This window comes from Prionailurus viverrinus, chromosome C1, assembly GCF_022837055.1.
Source record: "Prionailurus viverrinus isolate Anna chromosome C1, UM_Priviv_1.0, whole genome shotgun sequence".
Taxonomy (NCBI): domain Eukaryota; kingdom Metazoa; phylum Chordata; class Mammalia; order Carnivora; family Felidae; genus Prionailurus; species Prionailurus viverrinus.
In genome coordinates, this window is record NC_062568.1 from 65,534,796 (window position 1) to 65,554,008 (window position 19,213).

The window sequence follows — 19,213 nt, forward strand, 5'->3', positions numbered from 1 at the left end:
GAAAAAAAATAGTTACTCAAAAGAGTAGATCTGACTTAAGAAATGGCAAGAGACGGGCTCACACACTGTTAGCGTCTGGTTTCCAAAGACCAGATTCTCCATTTCATGGTTCAGCTTTGTTCTGCTCTAAATGGTGACTGTAGGACTTCACTCCCTCATTTTGCTGAAATATACCCTCAAGTTTCTTCCTAAGATAGGATATTTGAGCTGTAAACTTTCTGAGTTCCCATTCATCAGAAAATATATTTATCTTGTTTTCATGTTTTACTGGTTTCCTGCCTAAGTAGATGCTAGCTTGACAAACATTTTCTCTCAGAACCCTGAAAACAATATTCTGTCATTTTGCAGCATCTAGGCAGATATTGTTTGTTGTCAGCCTAATTCTTGCTACTTTTGTAGAAGACTTGTTTTTCTCTCTGGAAAAAATAAGAATTTTCTCTTTGAAGGGCCTGGGTGGCTCAGTTGATTAAGCATCCAGCTTTGGCTCAGGTCATGATCTCGTAGTTCATGAGTTCAAGCCCCACATCAGGCTCCATGCTGACAGCTCGGAGCCTGGAGCCTGCTTCGGATTCTGAGTCTCCCTCTCTCTCTTCCCTCCCCTCACTCACACTTTGTCTCTCTTTCTCTCTCTCAAAAATAAATAAACATTAGAAAAAAGAATTTTCTCTTAGAATATTCTGGACTTTCACATTATGTATCTAGATGTGAGTCTTTTCTCATGTTTTATGCTGGGCATTTTGTTGGCCCTAAAGACTTATTTTATTCTTGAGCATTGGGAAATTCTCTTGTATTCATTTTGTATAACCCTTCTTCCTCTGACTTCTTTGATCTTTCTTCCTCAAACTCATACTAAGTGGATATCATACTGGTTGAGTTTATATTCTATGTCTCTTACCTTCTCCATCATTTTATTCATCTTTGTATTTCTGTTCTGAGAGATTTCCTCAATTTTATTTCCTAAACCTACAATAATTTTTTTTGGTTAAGCTTATTTATTTATTCATTTTGAGAGAGAGAGAGAGAGAGAGTGGAGAGAGAGAATCCCAAGCAGGCTCCGGACCATCAGCACAGAGCCCGATGCAGGCATTGAACTCACTAACCGTGAGATCATGACCTGAGCCAAAACCAAGAGTCTGATGTTTAACCTATTGAGCCAACCAGACACCCCTATAATGATTTTTTTTGGATATTATATTTTCAATATGTAAGAGTTTGTTGGAATGTTACTTTTTCATAAACTGGTTTCTGAATTGTAGCAATATCTGGCTGAATCTCACTGAAGATGCTAATTCAAGCTTCTTTTTCTTTTAATTTTTTTTAATGTTTATTCATTTTTCAGGGACAGAGAGACAGAGCATAAGCGGGGAGGGGCAGAGAGAGAGGGAGACAGAATCTGAAACAAGCTCCAGACTCTGAGCTGTCAGCACAGAGCCCAACGCGGGGCCGAACTCAGGGAAGGCGAGATCATGACCTGAGCTGAAGTTGGACGTTTAACTGACTGAGCCACCCAGGAGCCCCCTAATTCGCTTCTTAATTTTTTTTATTTGTTTTCCATTTCCACTTTATTGAGGTATAATTGACAAGTAAAATTATAAGATATTTAAAGTGTACATCAAATTGTGGTTTATATACACAATGGAATACTACTTGGCAATGAGTAAGAATGAAATATGGCCTTTTGTAGCAACGTGGATGGAACTGGAGAGTGTTATCCTAAGTGACATAAGTCATACAGAGAAAGACAGTTACCATATGTTTTCACTCTTATGTGGATCCTGAGAAACTTACCAGAAGCCCATGGGGGAGGGAAAGGAAAAAAAAAAGGAAAGGCTAGAGAGGGAGCGAGCCAAAACATAAGAGATTCTTAAGAACTGAGAACAAACTGAGGGTTGATGGGGGATGGGGGGGGGGGTGATGGGTGTTGGGGAGGGCACCTGTTGGAATGAGCACTGGGTGTTGTATGGAAACCAATTTGACAATAAATTTCATATTAAAAAAAACTACAAAGTTCAGATTTTGCTAAAAAATAAAAAAATAATAAAAATAAATAAAGTGTACATCATGGTGATTTGATATACATATACATTGTGGAAGGAGTCCTTCTGTCTAGTTAATTCATCCATCACCTCATTTCTCTGTTTGTGTTTGAGAAAATTTAAGTTCTACTCTTAGCAGATTTCAGTTATACAACACAGTGTTATCACCTATAGTCAGTATGATTTACGTTAGATCCTCAGACCTCATTTACTTTGCAGCTGGAAGTTTGTACTCTTTACCAACCTCTCCCTATTTCCCCCAGCAACCACTTTTCTGCTCTTTTTCTAGGAGTTTGACTTTTCTTCCTCTTATCTTTTTTCTTTGAGCCTTCACGTTTAAATGATACTATGTAGTATTTGTCTTTCTCTGTCTAGCTTATTTCACTTAGCATAACGCCCTCCAGGTGCGTCCATGTTTTTGCAAATGGCAGGATTCCTTCTTTTTTATTGTTGTATAATACTCTATTGTACATATATACCACAATTCCGTAACCATTGGTCCCTTGATGAACACTTAGGTTGTTTTCATATCTTGACTATTGTAAATAATGCAATGTACTGGGAGTGCAGACATCTCTTTGGTACCTGTTTTCATTTCCTCTGCATATGTAGCCAAAAGTGTGATTGCTGAATACAAGCTTTTTTTAATGGCTGTCTTTTGTTCTCAGAATTATATCTGTGGTCACTTTTTCTATTTTCCTTGGTTGTCTTTTTTTTTCCTATTTATTCTTCTTAGTGTCTTTACTTTTTCTTGCATGTATTAGGTATTGATTCTTCTTTTTTAAAAAAAGTATTTTTTTTCCTACTGATTCTTGTTTTTGTAGCAGATGTAAGAATAGGGTAAGAATGGAGAGACCCTACTATGCAGGCAGGGCTTATTGGCTGATGGGTTTGTTTACAGAAAAGAGGTCAGGAAGCCAATAAGTGAGAGGACTGGATCTACTCTGTTGCGCTGACTTCCAGTTAGTACCTCTAGTACCCTTCATCATCAGTAGTTTAATATCTCTTAAAATTAAATCTCCTATTGGGGAGCCTGGGTGACTCAGTTGTTTAAGTGTCTGAGGTCAGCTCAGGTCATGATCTCGCGGTTCATGAGTTTGAGCCCCGTGTCGGGCTCTGTGCTGACAGCTCAGAGCCTGGAGCCTGCTTCAGATTCTGTGTCTTCCTCTTTCTGCCCACCCCCCACTTGAGCTTTTTCTCTGTCTCTCAAAAACAAATACACATTAAAACAAATAAATATATTTTTTGCCTGGACTAAACGCTCAGCTTCAGAATTGTTCTATATCTGGAGGTGAAGAGTCTATCTATGGATGTTCAACTTGTAGCCTTTATTGCAGCCCCATTTCTCTCTTCAGCCTCAAGGGCAAATGCTATCTCTATTTTTGAACTGTTTCATGGAAGTTCCTTTCTAGGTGTGTCCAGGGAGTTGCTATTTCTTTTCTGTTTCATCCACTGATGATACTGTCTCTGTTCCCTCCACTGTAGCATGCCTTATCCTTTTTTCCCTTATAATCAGTCTAATGGAGTTTCAGAAGGCAAAGAAATTGATGCGTATGTTAAGTCTACTGTGTTGAATTGGAAATTTCTTCAACTCTTCTCTAAAGTGTTTAGAATGTGACTCAGGGTATTTTTCCCCTCTCCCCAAGTATTACCATAATTTGAGGTAAATCATGTTCCCAGATAGATATCGCAAATGACACCATACGTTCTTTTGCCAACTACTTTTCCAGTTATGTCATTCCTTTCCTCTATCTTGGCCACCCATCTCTGTATCCACACAAGGATACAGGTCCTTGTCAGCACTTTGAACTGAAATCTTAAATTGAAACATTCTGCTTTCTGGTAACAACTTTTATTTTATTTCCCACACTATCACTCAATACCTGCTTTTGGCCTCGTCAAGATATGTGGCTTTTTGGCCCATTTAATTTCTTCCTTCTGTTTCACCTCCTCCTCGATCCAGCTTGATTACACATCCCATCACTGTACCTATATATACTCTCCTGTCAGAATCTTAAACATGAACCAATCAAATTGTGTTATGGAATAAGATGTGTTCATGTCCCATCTCTACCGCCGACATGGCTTACGAGCACAAGATTATAAGCTGTGTGACTTGGGGAAGTTACTTAAATTTTCTGTACACCCATGTTCTCATCTTTAAAATGAGGATAATGGTATTACTGATGTTCTGAGGATGAGATGAGACAGTTATATATGAGGTCAGCCTCAATATAAGTGTTCAATAAACATTAGACAGAGCAATAATATTCTCTAATTTAAAAATATTAATGAAATCGCAGTGTGCTTTAATAAGTTGTATTGACATATATGAAATGCTTACTCATTCAATTTATACAATTTAGTCAGTCTTTCTTGATTGAGCATTTCTAAGGAGATATCATATTTGCATATTTAAACTACATCAAGACACCCAAAGAAATGGGTTATTTCTCTAATTTTTTTTCCTAAGCTAACTTTGATAGTTAACTCTCTGCATGTCCAAGGAGAACTTGCCCTAATTATTATATTTGGAACCACTCATGTCTAATTATAACATCTATCAAGGTAGTAGTTACCAATTACAAACTGGGAGGCATATTGCCTCATACTCTTCCTTATATAACGATTGTGGTTTTAGGAAATAGACCAGATTCAAAGAGTGATTTAAACTCTGGCACTGTTATGCTGTTATGCCACTTCTTTCAGATCTACAGTTGTGGATAGCTATTATGAGCTTTGAAGATCTCAGGAATCTTTCAGCTTGGATCTCAAAATCTCTTTGATGATGGGATTCTGCTGAATCCCTTAATTTTGACAGGTCCCTGAAGGAAGACCTTTTAGCCCCCAGGAAATAATTATTGCTTTGATTACTAGATCTTCATTTTACTAAAACTAACCAAATTTATATTTTGGACCCTATCCCTGTAGGGTGAGACTGTGATCTTTTAAGACATACATAACAATGTCCTTTGAAGATGTGAGAATTGTGCATATTTTAATCATAATGATTCTACTATCATACTCAAAATTTCTCTGAATAGAGAATCAGTGAGCTGTAAATTAAATTTAAAAAAATATTTGTTACTATTGAACCAACTTCAGGAGCTATTACCAAAAAACAACGTAATATGTTAACATTGGGTCCTGTTGGAATCTTGGGTAAGTTAACTAATTTGTCTGGGCTCCATTTTCTAGTCAGTAAAATGAGTTTTGATTATGAGTTAAATAAAATAACGTACTAAAGCTCTTTGTATATACCACTGAACTAGAAATATTTATTGAATCTAAGGAATCAGATGGGCAGGTGTGGCCTTCTTAAGAGAAAATTCTTATTTTATAAAAATCAAGGCTTACGTGGACTCCACTCCTGTCCTCATACCCTTTACTTATAATTTGCCATTAAATAATCTGTCTTAGATTTTGGTTAATAAATGTATCTCTTTTTATCTTCCTACCCCCAAATAACGAGAGAGAGCATCCCTATTCACGCCTTCAGCATGGTCTTACTGCCATTCACTCTCTACGGGTGTATCACTGGCTGTGTTTTCTAGGAAAACATCTACATCAAAATCATTTTTGGCAGATGCACAGTGGCTACTGCTGAACAGGTCTATAAATCTGTCTTAGTAAGCTAAAGGTTTACATTATAGTCAACTTTCCCAGTGGGCCTATCAGAAGGTAGTCATATTCCAAATTAACCCTCAGAAGGCCCATCTTTGGGGAAAAGCTCAGTTAAGCCTCTATTATCCTAACTCTTGCTCTTAGTTTTATATAAGCCAAAGTCATACTTTCCATTTTTGTTGCATTTGAGTAGACTTTCTGACAAACATCCAGTCCTGACAAAAACTAGACTTACATTAAGGATACCAAACATGGTGTGTGGACTTTCTGACTCCTCCTGCGTTTATGTGGAAGTCAACAACCCATCAGGGGTCTCTTGCTTACTAAACACAAACCCAGCCTCAGGCTCATTCTCAGCAAGAGCTCCCAAAAGGCAAAAGAAATGAATATGTAAGAACTTGCCAGTCCTGCTTATACTAGAAAGTAAGCTCCCTGAGGACAGACCTGTTTTCCTGACATACATGCTGACTGGATATTAACTCACTGTATAAAATAAGAATGGTGGTCAGTTTTCCTAATATTTAAAAAATTGTTAGCATAAACATTTTAAATTCACTCTGAAAGAAGAAAAAGCCAGTAAAGATGTTATAATATTAAAAGGATCCAAATTTTGTTTGGATGAAAGCTAGAACACTTACAGTATCTCAAAGGGATGGATATGTATAGTTCTATTAAAGCAACATGTCCCTAACCCATGAAATCGCATGGGAAAAACTCTTGACATTTTTACTTCTGTAGTTGGTCTTATTTTTCTAAAAACAGGTTTAAGCCAGTAAGAATTTTCCAGAAGTTGCAGTTGGAATCACCAACTTTCCAAGGAAAAAATAAACAAAACTAAATAAACATATTTCAGCCTCATAATACCCACTCACTAACAGTTTCAACTTAAATTTGTTCCTTTAAAGCACCCCAATTTCTCCATAGAACCTACCAGTTGGGTCTCTTGTGGACACCCACACTTGGCTGCAATCCTAAGTGGTACTCAGACTAGATAAGTGTCAGTGTATATTTAATTGCTAAAGCGAATAGTTTCCATTTTAATTACACCCTAATCATTTATTACAGTCAGTCTTCAGAATGTAAAGTCTTGGAAATAACACACTAAAAAGTACTTGTGGACTCTGGGGCTTTGGCAGGCTGTAACAGAACTTATGAGAACATGTTGTGTGAATTTTCCAAAGGAGGCAATCAGAGAGGACCCACACGGGAGCTGTTCATTTGGAAACTAGCTGGTGGCTTTTATCTCAGGTTTGAGGATCTCACAATCAAAGGATATGCTGCAACTATAGAGCATAACCAGGATATTACTCTTAATCATTGCTTCAGTTTGTAAAGGATTCGCCCCATCAACTGCAAAAGAGGGCGACTCATCTAGAATCCGGGTGGCTACATCTCTCTGCCAGTAAGTGCTGAATGACTCATTTTCCTCAACAGAATTTTCATAAGACTGGAATCCAGGGAGGGATGTCTGGAGAATGTCTGAAAGGAAGTTCACAAGCCACTGTCCTGCTGTTTGCTGGAGAGAGCCTCCCATGGTAGTCAGGCCAGCTGACTAAAGCAAACAGCAACAGATTTCAGTATAGTTTCCTCATTATCTTTCATGAACAACCCATGAAATGTCACCATGAAGGTTGTTTGAGTCAGGTTGAGAACATTATAAACTTCCAGAAAAGAAAATCGTTGGTGGAAAAAAAAAAAAAAAGACACAGTAGGTTAACAACTGTGTTTACGTGGAACCACAGAATCTATCCAAGTGAACTGCACTGAGCCAGCCAGAAAACTCCAAGAAACTGTTGTATGCATGCATTTTTTAAAAATTCAGTCAACCATATTTCTGGTCTGTTGAATTGACCAGTTGCTTTGGAATACCATGGATTTAGCCAAAAGGAAATTGTACTTAAGACTTACTTCTATTTTCAAATGCTTTTTTATTTGTTTTAGAGGCTTTATAATTACTAAATGGTCTTTTCTCTCAGAATATATTCTGAGATAGGAGCAGAAATATCACTTTTGCAAAGCCATTTCCATTCTTCCAAAGGTCTGCTGGTAAATTATTCTTACTGATCTTTCCATCTTTCTGGCCTGTGCATACACACCTAACCCATACTAAATTTCACCAGATGGCATTTTATTTCTTTAAAGTAAAGCAGTCGTGGGTTTAGACAGTTGAATTTTTAAACTTCTGTATTTACTGAAAGTGCATATGGTGCTATATGGACAAAGAAATTGTGCTGAAAGAAAAACATTTCTGTCCACAAGTACCTCATAATCTCCCAGGGGAAGAAAAATGTGCAGTTATGTGGTGTATGTCTCATAAAATCTTATATGGCTTTAATTTTCTTTCTCTGCAAAAAAAAAAAAATAGACATATATATATTGTATGTACCTAGAAGTTCTACTATTTTAAATTATTTCGGTTGCAAATTAAAAGGTTATACTTGCCAAAGTGATCCATGAGCGATTTCTAGAAGAAAATGAAACATAAACCCAAACTTGTTAAAAAAAATAATAATAAAACTAAAACCTCTGTATGTCAACGTAAGCAGATGTTGGTGTAGAATTTACAAGGATGAGAAGGCTATAAAACCTCCCTTGAGCCACTCACAGTTCATTTTAAGGCCAAGAACGCCCCCAAAATCTGTTTCTAATTTTACAGAAATCTTTTGAAATTTGGCACGGTATTCAAAAGTCCGTGGAAAGAAAAAAAAAAAAAAAAAAAAAACCTTGTCCTAGCTTCAGCTTCCAACTCTGAAGACAGACTTGCTGCTTTTCAACGGTTTTCACAGATCCAGTGACCCACGCTGTGAAGTCAGCTAACTTTCAAAAACATCTGGAAAAATGAAGGTTAGTATATGCAGCCTCAGGTATTGCTAAAGAATGAGGACTAGCTGGGTTGAGTTTGATCAGAGTTTTCTATTGTTTAGAAGGTAAAGATTTATACATAAGTATGCACTTCCTGGAGTGGGTTGGGAGGGAGAGATTATTCTGACTATATTGCAGAAACATTTGTTCTGGCCGAGCTGGAAGAATTCCAGCAATTATAGCCAGATCAGTGGAAAACAATCAAAAGCTTTGTGGGGAGGGAGAAATAGGATTAAGGTGTAAACAAAATCTTGCCATTTCTACTTCCTAGCAGAAACTGTGCATCTGTCAATTTTCTTTATTTTATGTAGATATGGTTAAAAATTGTATTTGGAATTGCCACCTCTGCTGTTCTTGCTTTGCTGGTGATGTGCATTGTCTTACGTCCTTCAAGAGGTAAGAATTTTCTCTGTTTTGCTCTCTCTCTGCTTAGGATAGCTTGGAAAGTGCACTAATGCATGGTCGCAAGTGATCGAACATTTCCTAAGTGTCTATTTCCCAAAGTAAGTCTGTTATTTCTAAGAAGACATAGAGGCTCACAGAGATGTTGTTGAGCAACCAGAAATACTGAGGAATTTAAGGCACAAGTAGGAAGGGATTTCCAGTATTACTTCAGCAATAGAAAAGCCTAAGCACTATTCCGTATCACTCCCCCCACACACCCGCCAACAATATATGCTAAGTTACAAGTTTGGACAGGCCTTTAGAGAAAATATTTTTAACTAACATTGCTTTTCATTATCGGATTCGCTTATGGAAAATAAAGTAAGAATGGAAAAGTCAAAACAGAGCCTATGGGGTTTTGTATTACGAATCGTTCTAAAAATTTAAGAAGGCAGTGGAAAATAGATATCGCAGGAATAGCTGTATAGAAAAGGTGAAATTGTTGCTCTGGATGCAGTAGCAATGAAAAATCAGATTAGAAGACTATCATCAAGTGAGCATTATGTCTAGTGATAAATTGATCCTTTTAAAAGATTAACATTGATCTCAATTTGCTGTAAGTTGGAAGATAGTGTGAACTGATATTGGGACTAGTCTGAATTTAAATTAAGACTGTCTACAAATAATCCAGTGATATTAGGGGAATAAGTTTTTATGAAACAGTTGATGAAGAGAAGCTCAAATTCTAAAATAGGAAAAATATCACAACAATAACAGGTCTTGAGCGTTGGGATCTCGGGAAAGGAGAAAAGTTTGTACTAATAAATATTAAAAGCTTATGATAGCTAAGATGGGAAACATTTTTGGTTACAGGTTAACTGACAATAAATGCAGACCAGCGGTAAGCCTTTAGCTAAAAAAATGATCTGTTGCTTTAAAAAAACAAAATGTAGAAAAATATTTTGAAAAATTCATAATGTTACTGGGATTTTCACAGAATTATAAAATGAAGAAGTTAGTCAACAAGATGAAAGCAGTGTTCTTAGATCTTCAGTGTTAATCTTTAGTCCTTATTCCTGCTATCTTCTGGCACTGATTATTCTTAGGCTGCTGAGATGTGTGTGCCCATCCGTATTTTTCATATGTTTTTTCAAATTAAAATTGTTTTCAGATGAGTGTCTCACCTCAAAGGTTTTGGGCCATATTTCCCTCAAACTATTAATTGTCAGATGGTGGATTAGGTCTAAGTGACCTGTTGAATGCTAATCCGTTCAAAATTAACTCCTTATTTTGAGAGAAACTCACCAGTACTTGAAATCAACACTTTGCTCGCCCCAAAATTAATGTTCTGAGAACAAAAAGTGTGTAGATATTCTTCTGAGCTTGCCGCCATGTCCACAAGCAAGATTGGATTGCATTGGCACTTTGCAGTTTAACCCATAATTTTTAATAACAAACATACTATGGTTATACATTTATAAAAAGTATACAACACATAGACATTTGTGTAGTTGTATACGATCTCAATCCTTACCTTCTTCCCAAGGTTAGATATGTATATTACACACATAAATATATGTTATAATCTACATATATATTGAAGTCCTATCATTTGTAACATAGTTGTCCATTTCAACCAACAAGATTAGTCTCCGAGCAAAGTAATTTCTTGAAAGAGTGAAATAATCAAATTAAACTTTAGATAAAATTTTATTACTCCTCGAGCAACAGAAAAATCACCAAAAAAAAAAGCCGAGAACTGTATCTTTTATATCCATGATACCATTCTTTTTCTATTCTAAGTTGGCTGAAGCACTTCTCAGAATTGCCACTTCAGTAACTTGTACATGGGACTATTCGTTGCCTTACTTTTCTGAACAGGTACAGGTTTGAAGTTTTCCTTCCCTCAAGTCAGTGTATAGGCAGCCCTGATGCTAAGCACATCCTTCTGACCTCCCTCCTGTCTTCTCACCTCACTCCTTAATCATCCCAGATCCAGAACTTCGCTCTCACATCTGTCCGGTGCCTGGTCAGAATAGCATCTAAGGTAATAAGGCAGGAGGAGAAGGGAAGGAGGAACAGAGAATTCAATGCCAAGTAAGCTTCCAGTTAGCCTTCTCACACTTCCTCAGAAATACCATTACCTCACATTGGCCTCAAGTGCCCTCGTATTCTTAGCCCAGGGTTTCTGTGCCAGTATAAGAACAGTCTTCCTTTGAGAAACTTAAACACCCACTTAAGAAACATTGGCTTGCTTATTTATTAATTACCGAATTGAGTCCCACCAATGACCTGCCCATCATTGTGCCAGTTACTGGGGAAACAAAGATGCAGTGGTCTAGATTTCCTTCTTAAATGCAAGGTTAAAACCCACTGTGGATGCATAGTCATCACCACCAGTGGAGATTTCTGCCAATCCCCACCAGGTCTCAGTGACAGAAGGAGAGAGATGGGCTTTTCCACACAGGGAGAAGGTCCCAGGAACACCAGCCTCAGTTCTAAAAGAGCTGTGGAGGAATTAGGCAGGATTTTAGGAAAAATAGAAAATGTAGAAGTGAAATGAAAAGATCCATTTACATTACTCACATAATAATAAAAACAAGGGACAACATTTTTGGATACTTCCAAAATTTCCCATTTTTATTTTCACCAAATGGGAAATTCATAGGGTTTTCTATCCCTTAGCCCAAGGCTATCCCCCTTGGCCTCAGCTGACTCTCCTTTCAGCGATGCCCTTTCTAGTCTCCTGACTCTATTCTTTTTCTCTCTTCTTCCCAAGCATCGCTCCACTTCTCTTGTGAAGATGCAATGAGGCCAAGAATGAAACTAACCTTCCCCCTGTTTTCGCCAACCCCAAAGACAAATGCACAGATCTTGTTACAAGAGATTTCAAGAGATAAACACAAACCCACAAAAAAAAACTAGAATTGGAAAGTGATAGAAGTTCCAGAATTTCTTTTTTTTTTTTAATGTTTTATTTATTTTTGATACAGGGAGAGACAGAGCACGAACAGGGGAGGGTCAGAGAGAGGGAGACACAGAATCTGAAACAGGCTCCAGGCTCTGGGCTGTCAGCACAGAGCCCAACGCGGGGCCCGAACTCACGGACCGCGAGATCATGACCTGAGCTGAAGTCGGCCGCTTAACCGACTGAGCCACCCAGGCGCCCCTAGAATTTCAAAAGTAAATTCTATATGGCCTTCCTTGCCTCATAATTTACACTCTCAGAATTCCTGGACCTGATTTGTATAAATTGTGTGTGAAAGGAGAGGTGGGCATGCACTGACCCTCCCCTAAACTTCTACTGCATGTAGAATTCCCCACATGATAATGAGCAAATTCTCCACAAGTATTAGCTATTATTTTTTGTTTATGATTTTAATATAGAGTAGCTACTAAAATAGTGACAGTCAGAATTTTATTGTGTTCTTCATCCTAACATACATGGCAAGTAGGCCGTTGATGTATTCCAATTTCAACAGTGTTCTCCGTTCTGAGAGTAGGGAGTCTTTACCCCTGGGTACCATCCCTGTTCTTATCCCTCACCTCCTTGAACGAAAAACAAGTATTTTTCAGAAACTTTTGTGCACAACGCACTCACATAGGACACTAGCAGCATTGGCGCAAAAGCAAGAAGAAAAAAGGAAGAAGATAAAGGAAATTGGAAAGGGAGGTGCAGAATAAAACTGAAGAAAAGAAAAAGAGAGGGAGAATGCAGTGTGGAGAAGTTGAAAGTTCTCCTGGGCAGTGCCTCCAGGATCTCTCAGTGGAAGGAGAACCATTGGAAGTCCAGCCTCAGATGTCCCTGAAATCCTCTGTCTACCTTTAAACATTTTGCCCCTTTTTGTTGTTTTGGGGTTGGCAGTGTTTTATACAAATTTGTATTAGTTGCCAATTTTTAAGAATCAGAAGATTTCACATAAAAATCTTAGATTTTTTACTCCACTTTAAATATTAGATCTGGCAACATTGGGCCCATGGTAACCGTTAGTTGAAAAGTAGGTGCTCTCTTTAGATGGGCAATGCATTCTCCAGTCTGCCAAAGACCATACAACTTCCCATTTTATTGTGCACAGGACACCATATTCATTTACAATATCTGCCCGACTTCTGAAAACAGTTGGATTTTTAACCCTTGGACTGAATGAGGCATCTGATTCCTCCTAGGATTAAAACTAGCAATCTACGGGGTTCCTGGGTGGCTCAGTCAGCTAAGTCTCTGACTCTTGGTTTCAGCTCAGGTCATGATCTCATGGTTTGAGTTCGAGCCCCACATTGGGCTTTGAGCTAACAATACAGAGCCTTCTGGGGATTCTCTCTCTCCTTCTCTCTCTGCCCCTCCCCTGCTCGTCCTCTGTTTCTGTCACAAAATAAATAAATAAACCTAAAAATTTTTACAAATAACAGTCTACTAAATATGAAAAACCTGAGATTAGCAGCCTAGAGTTATCCAATATCCACAACATCCAGTCCACTGTGGCTCCCTGACATGTCAATTATTTGTCCAACGATTATTTGTTAAACACCTTCCGAATAACTGCCACTAGTCTAGGGCATGGATGACAAGATCTCCATCCTTAAGAAAGAGCAGTCTGATGATAAGCAAATAAATATCGAAGATAGTTCAATTTCTTAAAAATGTTACCTAGAACAAGTAGAGTGAGGGTTGTATTGACATCTAGGACTGCCATAACAAAATACCACAGGCTGGGTGGCTTAAAAAACAAAACTTTATTTTGTCACAGTTCTGGCGGCTGGAAGTGCAGGATCAAGGTGCAGACAGGTTTGGTTTTTTTGGAAGCTTCCCTTCTTCGCTTGTAGATGGCTGTGTCCTCACATGGCCTTTTCTCTATGCACACACACTCCTGGTGTCTCTTCCTCTTCTTATAAGGACACCAGTTATATTGGATTAGGGCTCCACCATTAGATTTTATGTAACCTTAATTATGTACCTCTTTAAGGGCACTGTCTCCAAATACAATCACATCAAAGGTTAGAGCTTCAGTCTTTGAATTTTGGGGGACACAATCTGGTCTGTAAAGAAGGTCATCAATGAGCCTCCTCGGAGATGACAACTGAGCTGCGACCTTAAGGACAGGGGGGTTACAATCCTCAAGCCAGGGATAAATCCTCAATGCAGAGGGAAATGCAGGCACAAAGTCCCTGAAGCAGGAAAGTGTTTAAGAAGTTCAAGGAATCAAAAAGAGAATGATAGCTGTGAGGTCAAATTGTGTAAACCAGTTAGCACAGGAAAATATGTATATACACATATGTTTACAGTTATACACACACCTATATAAAATCTACAGTGATTGCTTCCTTAGCTAGGTAATGCCTTATATAATTCATTTCAGAAGATATCTGAAGCCATAGACAATTTGGAAAGAACCGAAATCAGTATTTTGCAAGAAATATAATTTAGGATGTCTGCATTTTAGGCAAAAATCCACAGTTGGTAATATTACTATTACTACTACTATAACCTCCGTCATCACTGTTTGTAAAATCAGATACATGTGAGACGAAATCATCTTCAAAGGAGATGTGAATATGTTTTTAGGGCTTGAAATTTTCCCAGTATCAACATTCAGAACTGTGAAACAGGCTCCCTCAAACATCTAAGAGTTTTAAGCTTATTTTTTCACTGTTCTTTTGGAGGAAATATGGGCAAGTCTGAAGGATTGAGGAAAAGGTTCAGAAAGTTCATGGACATGAAAGAGCTTTTGAGTTGAGCATAAACAAATCAACTTTGCAGATTATATTTCTGTAATTTACACTTGGATTTTTAAATCACAGAAGATGATTCTTGGCAAACTTTCAATGAGTTTTGCCAAATTTTAAATAATATAGAAAATAATCCGTGTTTGGATGAGTCCCATCATGCAGAGGAGTTTACCTGTCTCTGATTTCCAAAGGGAATTGTGTTACAACTTACACAAGAACTTCTAGTCACAGATATACTTGAAAAAAAATCTCTAAAGCTCAAATCAAGTTTGTGTATTTGGGGATAAAAGTTTTTAAGAACCAGAGACAGTCAAACTGAGTCTTAAAATATATTGTAATAATTAGCACAGTAGACACAAATTGAAATGATTTTCCATAGGATAATCAAACACGAGCCAATCTTTTGTTTAAAACTTATTCCCACAGGGCCCCTGGGTGGCTCAGTCGGTTAACCGGCCAACTTCGGCTCAGGTCATGATCTAGCAGTCGGTGAGTTTGAGCCCTGCGACGGGCTCTGTGCTGACAGCTCAGAGCCTGGAGCCTGTTTCAGATTCTGTGTCTCCCTCTCTCTGACCCTCCCCCGTTCATGCTCTCTCTCTGTCTCAAAAATAAATAAATGTTAAATAAATAAATAAATAAATAAATTTATTCCCTATTTATATGGAAAGCAAAGAACTTATTTTTCATTTCAGTATCTTTGTGAATTAACAAAAATTATGTAGTAAAAACAGAATAACTGACAACTCTTATTAACCTATATTCCTATTAATCATAAAAAGAATATGATTGCTTAGTATCTAAATTAAATTTTTTCATATAGGTTATGATTTTATACTTGGTAGAAAAACAGATGTAATAGAATATGTAAAATTAAAAAAAAATTAATGTCTATTTATTTGTTTATTTATTTATTTTGAGAGAGAGAGAGAGAGAGAGCACAAGCAGGGGAGAGGCAGAGAGAGAGGGACACACAGAGTCCGAAGCAACTCCAGCCTCTGAGCTGTCAGCACAGAGCCCGACGCGGCCCTGAACCCACAGACTGGGAGATCATGACCTGAGCTGAAGTCGGACACTCAACCGACTGAGCCACACAGGCACCCTTGATGTGATAGAATCTTTAAAGTAACAGGATGAAAAGACTGTATGCCAAAAAATCAGGTAACATATATAAAATGGAAAAATTTCTAGAAAGATACAAACTCCCCAAATTTACTCAAGATTAAGTGGAAATCTGAATAGAACTATAAGAACTAAAGAGATTGACTTAGTGATTTTAAAACTTCCAACAAAGAAAACCCCAGGCCCAGATGGCTTCACTGGCAAATGCTACCAAACATTTAAAGAAGAATTATTACCAATCTTTCACAAACTTTTCCAAAAATAGAAAAGAATGCCTCTCAATTCATTCCACAGGCCGGTATTAGCATGACACCAAAACCCATAGAAAGATGTCACAAGAAAAAAAGTTACAGACTAATATCTCTCAGGAATATAGATAAAAAAAATCCTCAACAAAATACTAGGAAACCAAATTCAGTTATGTTTGAAGGATTATATAGCATTACCAAGAGGAATTTATCCCAAGAATGTTGGTTTAACATCCAAAAATCAACTACTATAATAAACTGTATTAATGGAAAAAAAAGACAAAAACCACGTGATTATCTCAATGGACACAGGAAAAATTTAAGGAAATCTAACACTCTTTCATTGTAAAAGCACTAAGCAGACTAAAGATAGGAGGAATTTCCTCTATCTGATCAGGGTCATCTACAAAACATTCACAGTTTTGAAGCACATGTGAAGCACATCACAGTGCTATAAGATTCAGTGCTTCCCCCCTAAGATCAAGAACAACACAGCATGTCTTCTCTCACCACTTCTGTTCCATATTTTTTGATGGTTGTAACCAGGGCAATTAGGTAAGGAGAAGAAATAAAAAGGATCCAGACTGGAAAGGAAGAAATAAAATTATCTCTATTTGCAGATGATATAATATGGTTTATAGAAAATCTCAAGGAATTCACCAAAAGAAAATTATTCAAACAACTTAGAAAAGTTGCAACTTTAGAAAATAATAACAACTTTAGAAAAGTTGCAAGACACAAGATCAGTGTGAAAAATCAATTGTACATTAGCAATAAACATACATTAGCCATAAACAGTACAAAAAGATCTAAATAAATGGAAAGACATCCTACATAAACTTTATATAGATCAGAAAACTAAATATTTTTAAGATGGCAATACTCACTAAATTTATCTACAGATTAAAAGTAATTCTTATCCAAATCCCAGATAACTTGCAGAAATTGACAAGCTGAAAACTAAAATTCATATGGAAATGCAAAGGACCCAGAATAGTTATCTTGAAAAAGAACAAAGTTGGAGGAATCACACTTCCTTATTTCAAAACTTAGTACAAAACTTACATAGTCATAACAGTGTGCTGCCTGCATAAGGACGCACATATAGATCAATGGAATACAATTTCAAGTCCAAAATTAAAGCCTTATATATAGGATTCATTGATTTTTTTTGCAAGGGTGCCATAACAATTTAATGGGGAAAATGCTTCAACAAATGGTGTTGGGAGAACAGGATGTCCACATTAAAAACAGATATTGGACTTCTTACCTCTCACTATATGTAAAACTTAACTCACAATAGATCAGAGACTTAAATGTAAGAGCTAAAACTATGTAAGTCTTAAAACAAAACATAGGAATAAATCTTCATGTTCTTGGATTAGTCAATGGTTTCATAGATAACAAGCAACAAAAGGCTAAGTACATGAACTTCGTTGAAATTTAATGCTTTGGGCTTACAAAGGATACCATCAAGAAAGTGAAAAGACTACCCACAAGATCGGGAAAATATTTGCAAATCATATATCTGATTTGAATCCAGAACAAATAAAGAACTCTTAAAAGTCAATAATAAAAAGGCAAATAAACCAATTTAAACATAGACAAAAGATAGACATATCCCTCATCCAAAAAAAAAAAAAGGGTATGCAAATGACCAATAAATACATGAAGAGATGCTCAACATCATTAGTCATTAGAAAAATGTAAATCAAAATCTGAATGAAATACCAGGAATGAAGTTGCAGGTAGAGCAATTAAGTGTCTGTTATAGTCTACCTAGTGAGAAATGGCTTGGTCTTGAAGCCATTGGTCTAGAAATGGAGAAAAGCAGACACAGTAGAGAGAGATTTTGGAGACAGGGTTGTCAGGTTTAGGTGCTGGAAAAAGGAAGAGGGGGAGGAGAGAAGTCAAGGATAACTCCCAGGTATTTGAATTGAGGAACTACATGGATGGTAGTGCCATTACTTGGAGGAGTCTGGAGGGGCAGCGTGGAATTCTTTTATTCTTAGCTTGTAACATACTGATTTTTTTTTCAATGTTTATTTATTTTTGGGATAGAGAGAGACAGAGCATGAACGGGGGAGGGGCAGAGAGAGAGGGAGACACAGAATCGGAAACAGGCTCCAGGCTCTGAGCCATCAGCCCAGAGCCTGACGCGGGGCTCGAACTCACGGACTGCGAGATCGTGACCTGGCTGAAGTCGGACGCTTAACCGACTGCGCCACCCAGGCGCCCCGTAACATACTGATTTTGAAATGCCTGAGAGATGTGCGAGTGGAGATGTTAAGAAGGAGGGCTTTTTTTTTTAAGTTTATTTATTTATTTTGAGAGAGAGAGAGAAAGAGTGTGTGTGTGTGCATGTACACACATGAACAGGAGAAGGGCCGAGACAGAGGGAAAGAGAGAGAATCCCAAGCAGTCTCTTCACTGTCAACACAAAGCCCCACATGGGGCTCGAACCCACAAACCATGAGATCATGACCTGAGCCAAAACCAAGAGACAGATGCTTAACTGACTGAGCCCCCAGGCACCCCAAGGATAAGGTTTAATATACAGGTCTGGAATCTAAAGAACAAATCCAAGGGGGGGTCAGGTGTGGCAATGGTGGTGGAGGTGAGTCAGGCCAACCATGTGTAATAGAAATCCTACAATGAAATGGCTGAGGAAAGTGGCTCTCCTCAGACCCCAAGGAATACCAATAGGAGCCACTCCAGAATCTAAACCAGATATTAGAGGCAGATGAGCTGGCAATGTAGACTGAGTGAGCCTTCAAAAATAGACAAGGTATGCTTTTACCTTCAAGGTCACCCAAATGGCATTTACTGTTCCTGTTCTCATGCATTATGTTGACCATGTCCTCTGATCTTCAAAGCTTTAGAGATCATGGGAAAAAATGCCCTAATTATAATAACATGGCACAATAATGACATAATACACAAACGGACTTGAAAAACTGACAATTCCTTTGACTTACGTTGCTTAGTGTTATTTATAGAGAAAATTGTGGAAAATTGCTTTCAGAACTGCGAACTACTACATTCTTCAGTGAGACATTAAAAGGTTTCTTGCGACCTCTGCTTTGACGAAGCTCAAATTGCTTCGTTTTCTCTTCACCTACGTTTTCAGGTGTAATTATTCTACGCTCTTGTGTGGCTTGCTTCTTGACCTTATTTTTGTGTTTGTTTTGTTCTGTGGTTGTTTTAACGTGTGCT

At 37.6% G+C, this 19,213-nt stretch overlaps 1 protein-coding gene across 2 annotated transcripts in view; it reads left to right on the forward strand.

The window, feature by feature from the left end:
• Positions 1–8,297: 8,297 nt before the first annotated feature.
• Positions 8,298–19,213, forward strand: part of FAP (fibroblast activation protein alpha) — a 74,151-nt gene continuing 63,235 nt past the window's right edge. Inside the window, exons 1-2 of one of the 2 annotated variants that reach the window (XM_047873850.1) lie at positions 8,298–8,504; positions 8,834–8,918. In XM_047873850.1, coding sequence (XP_047729806.1) covers positions 8,499–8,504; positions 8,834–8,918 — 91 coding nt within the window. In that variant the 5' untranslated portion in view covers positions 8,298–8,498. Of the gene's footprint in view, positions 8,505–8,833; positions 8,919–15,696; positions 15,789–19,213 lie in introns of those variants that run through there. The other variant, XM_047873851.1, reaches the window with a different exon arrangement.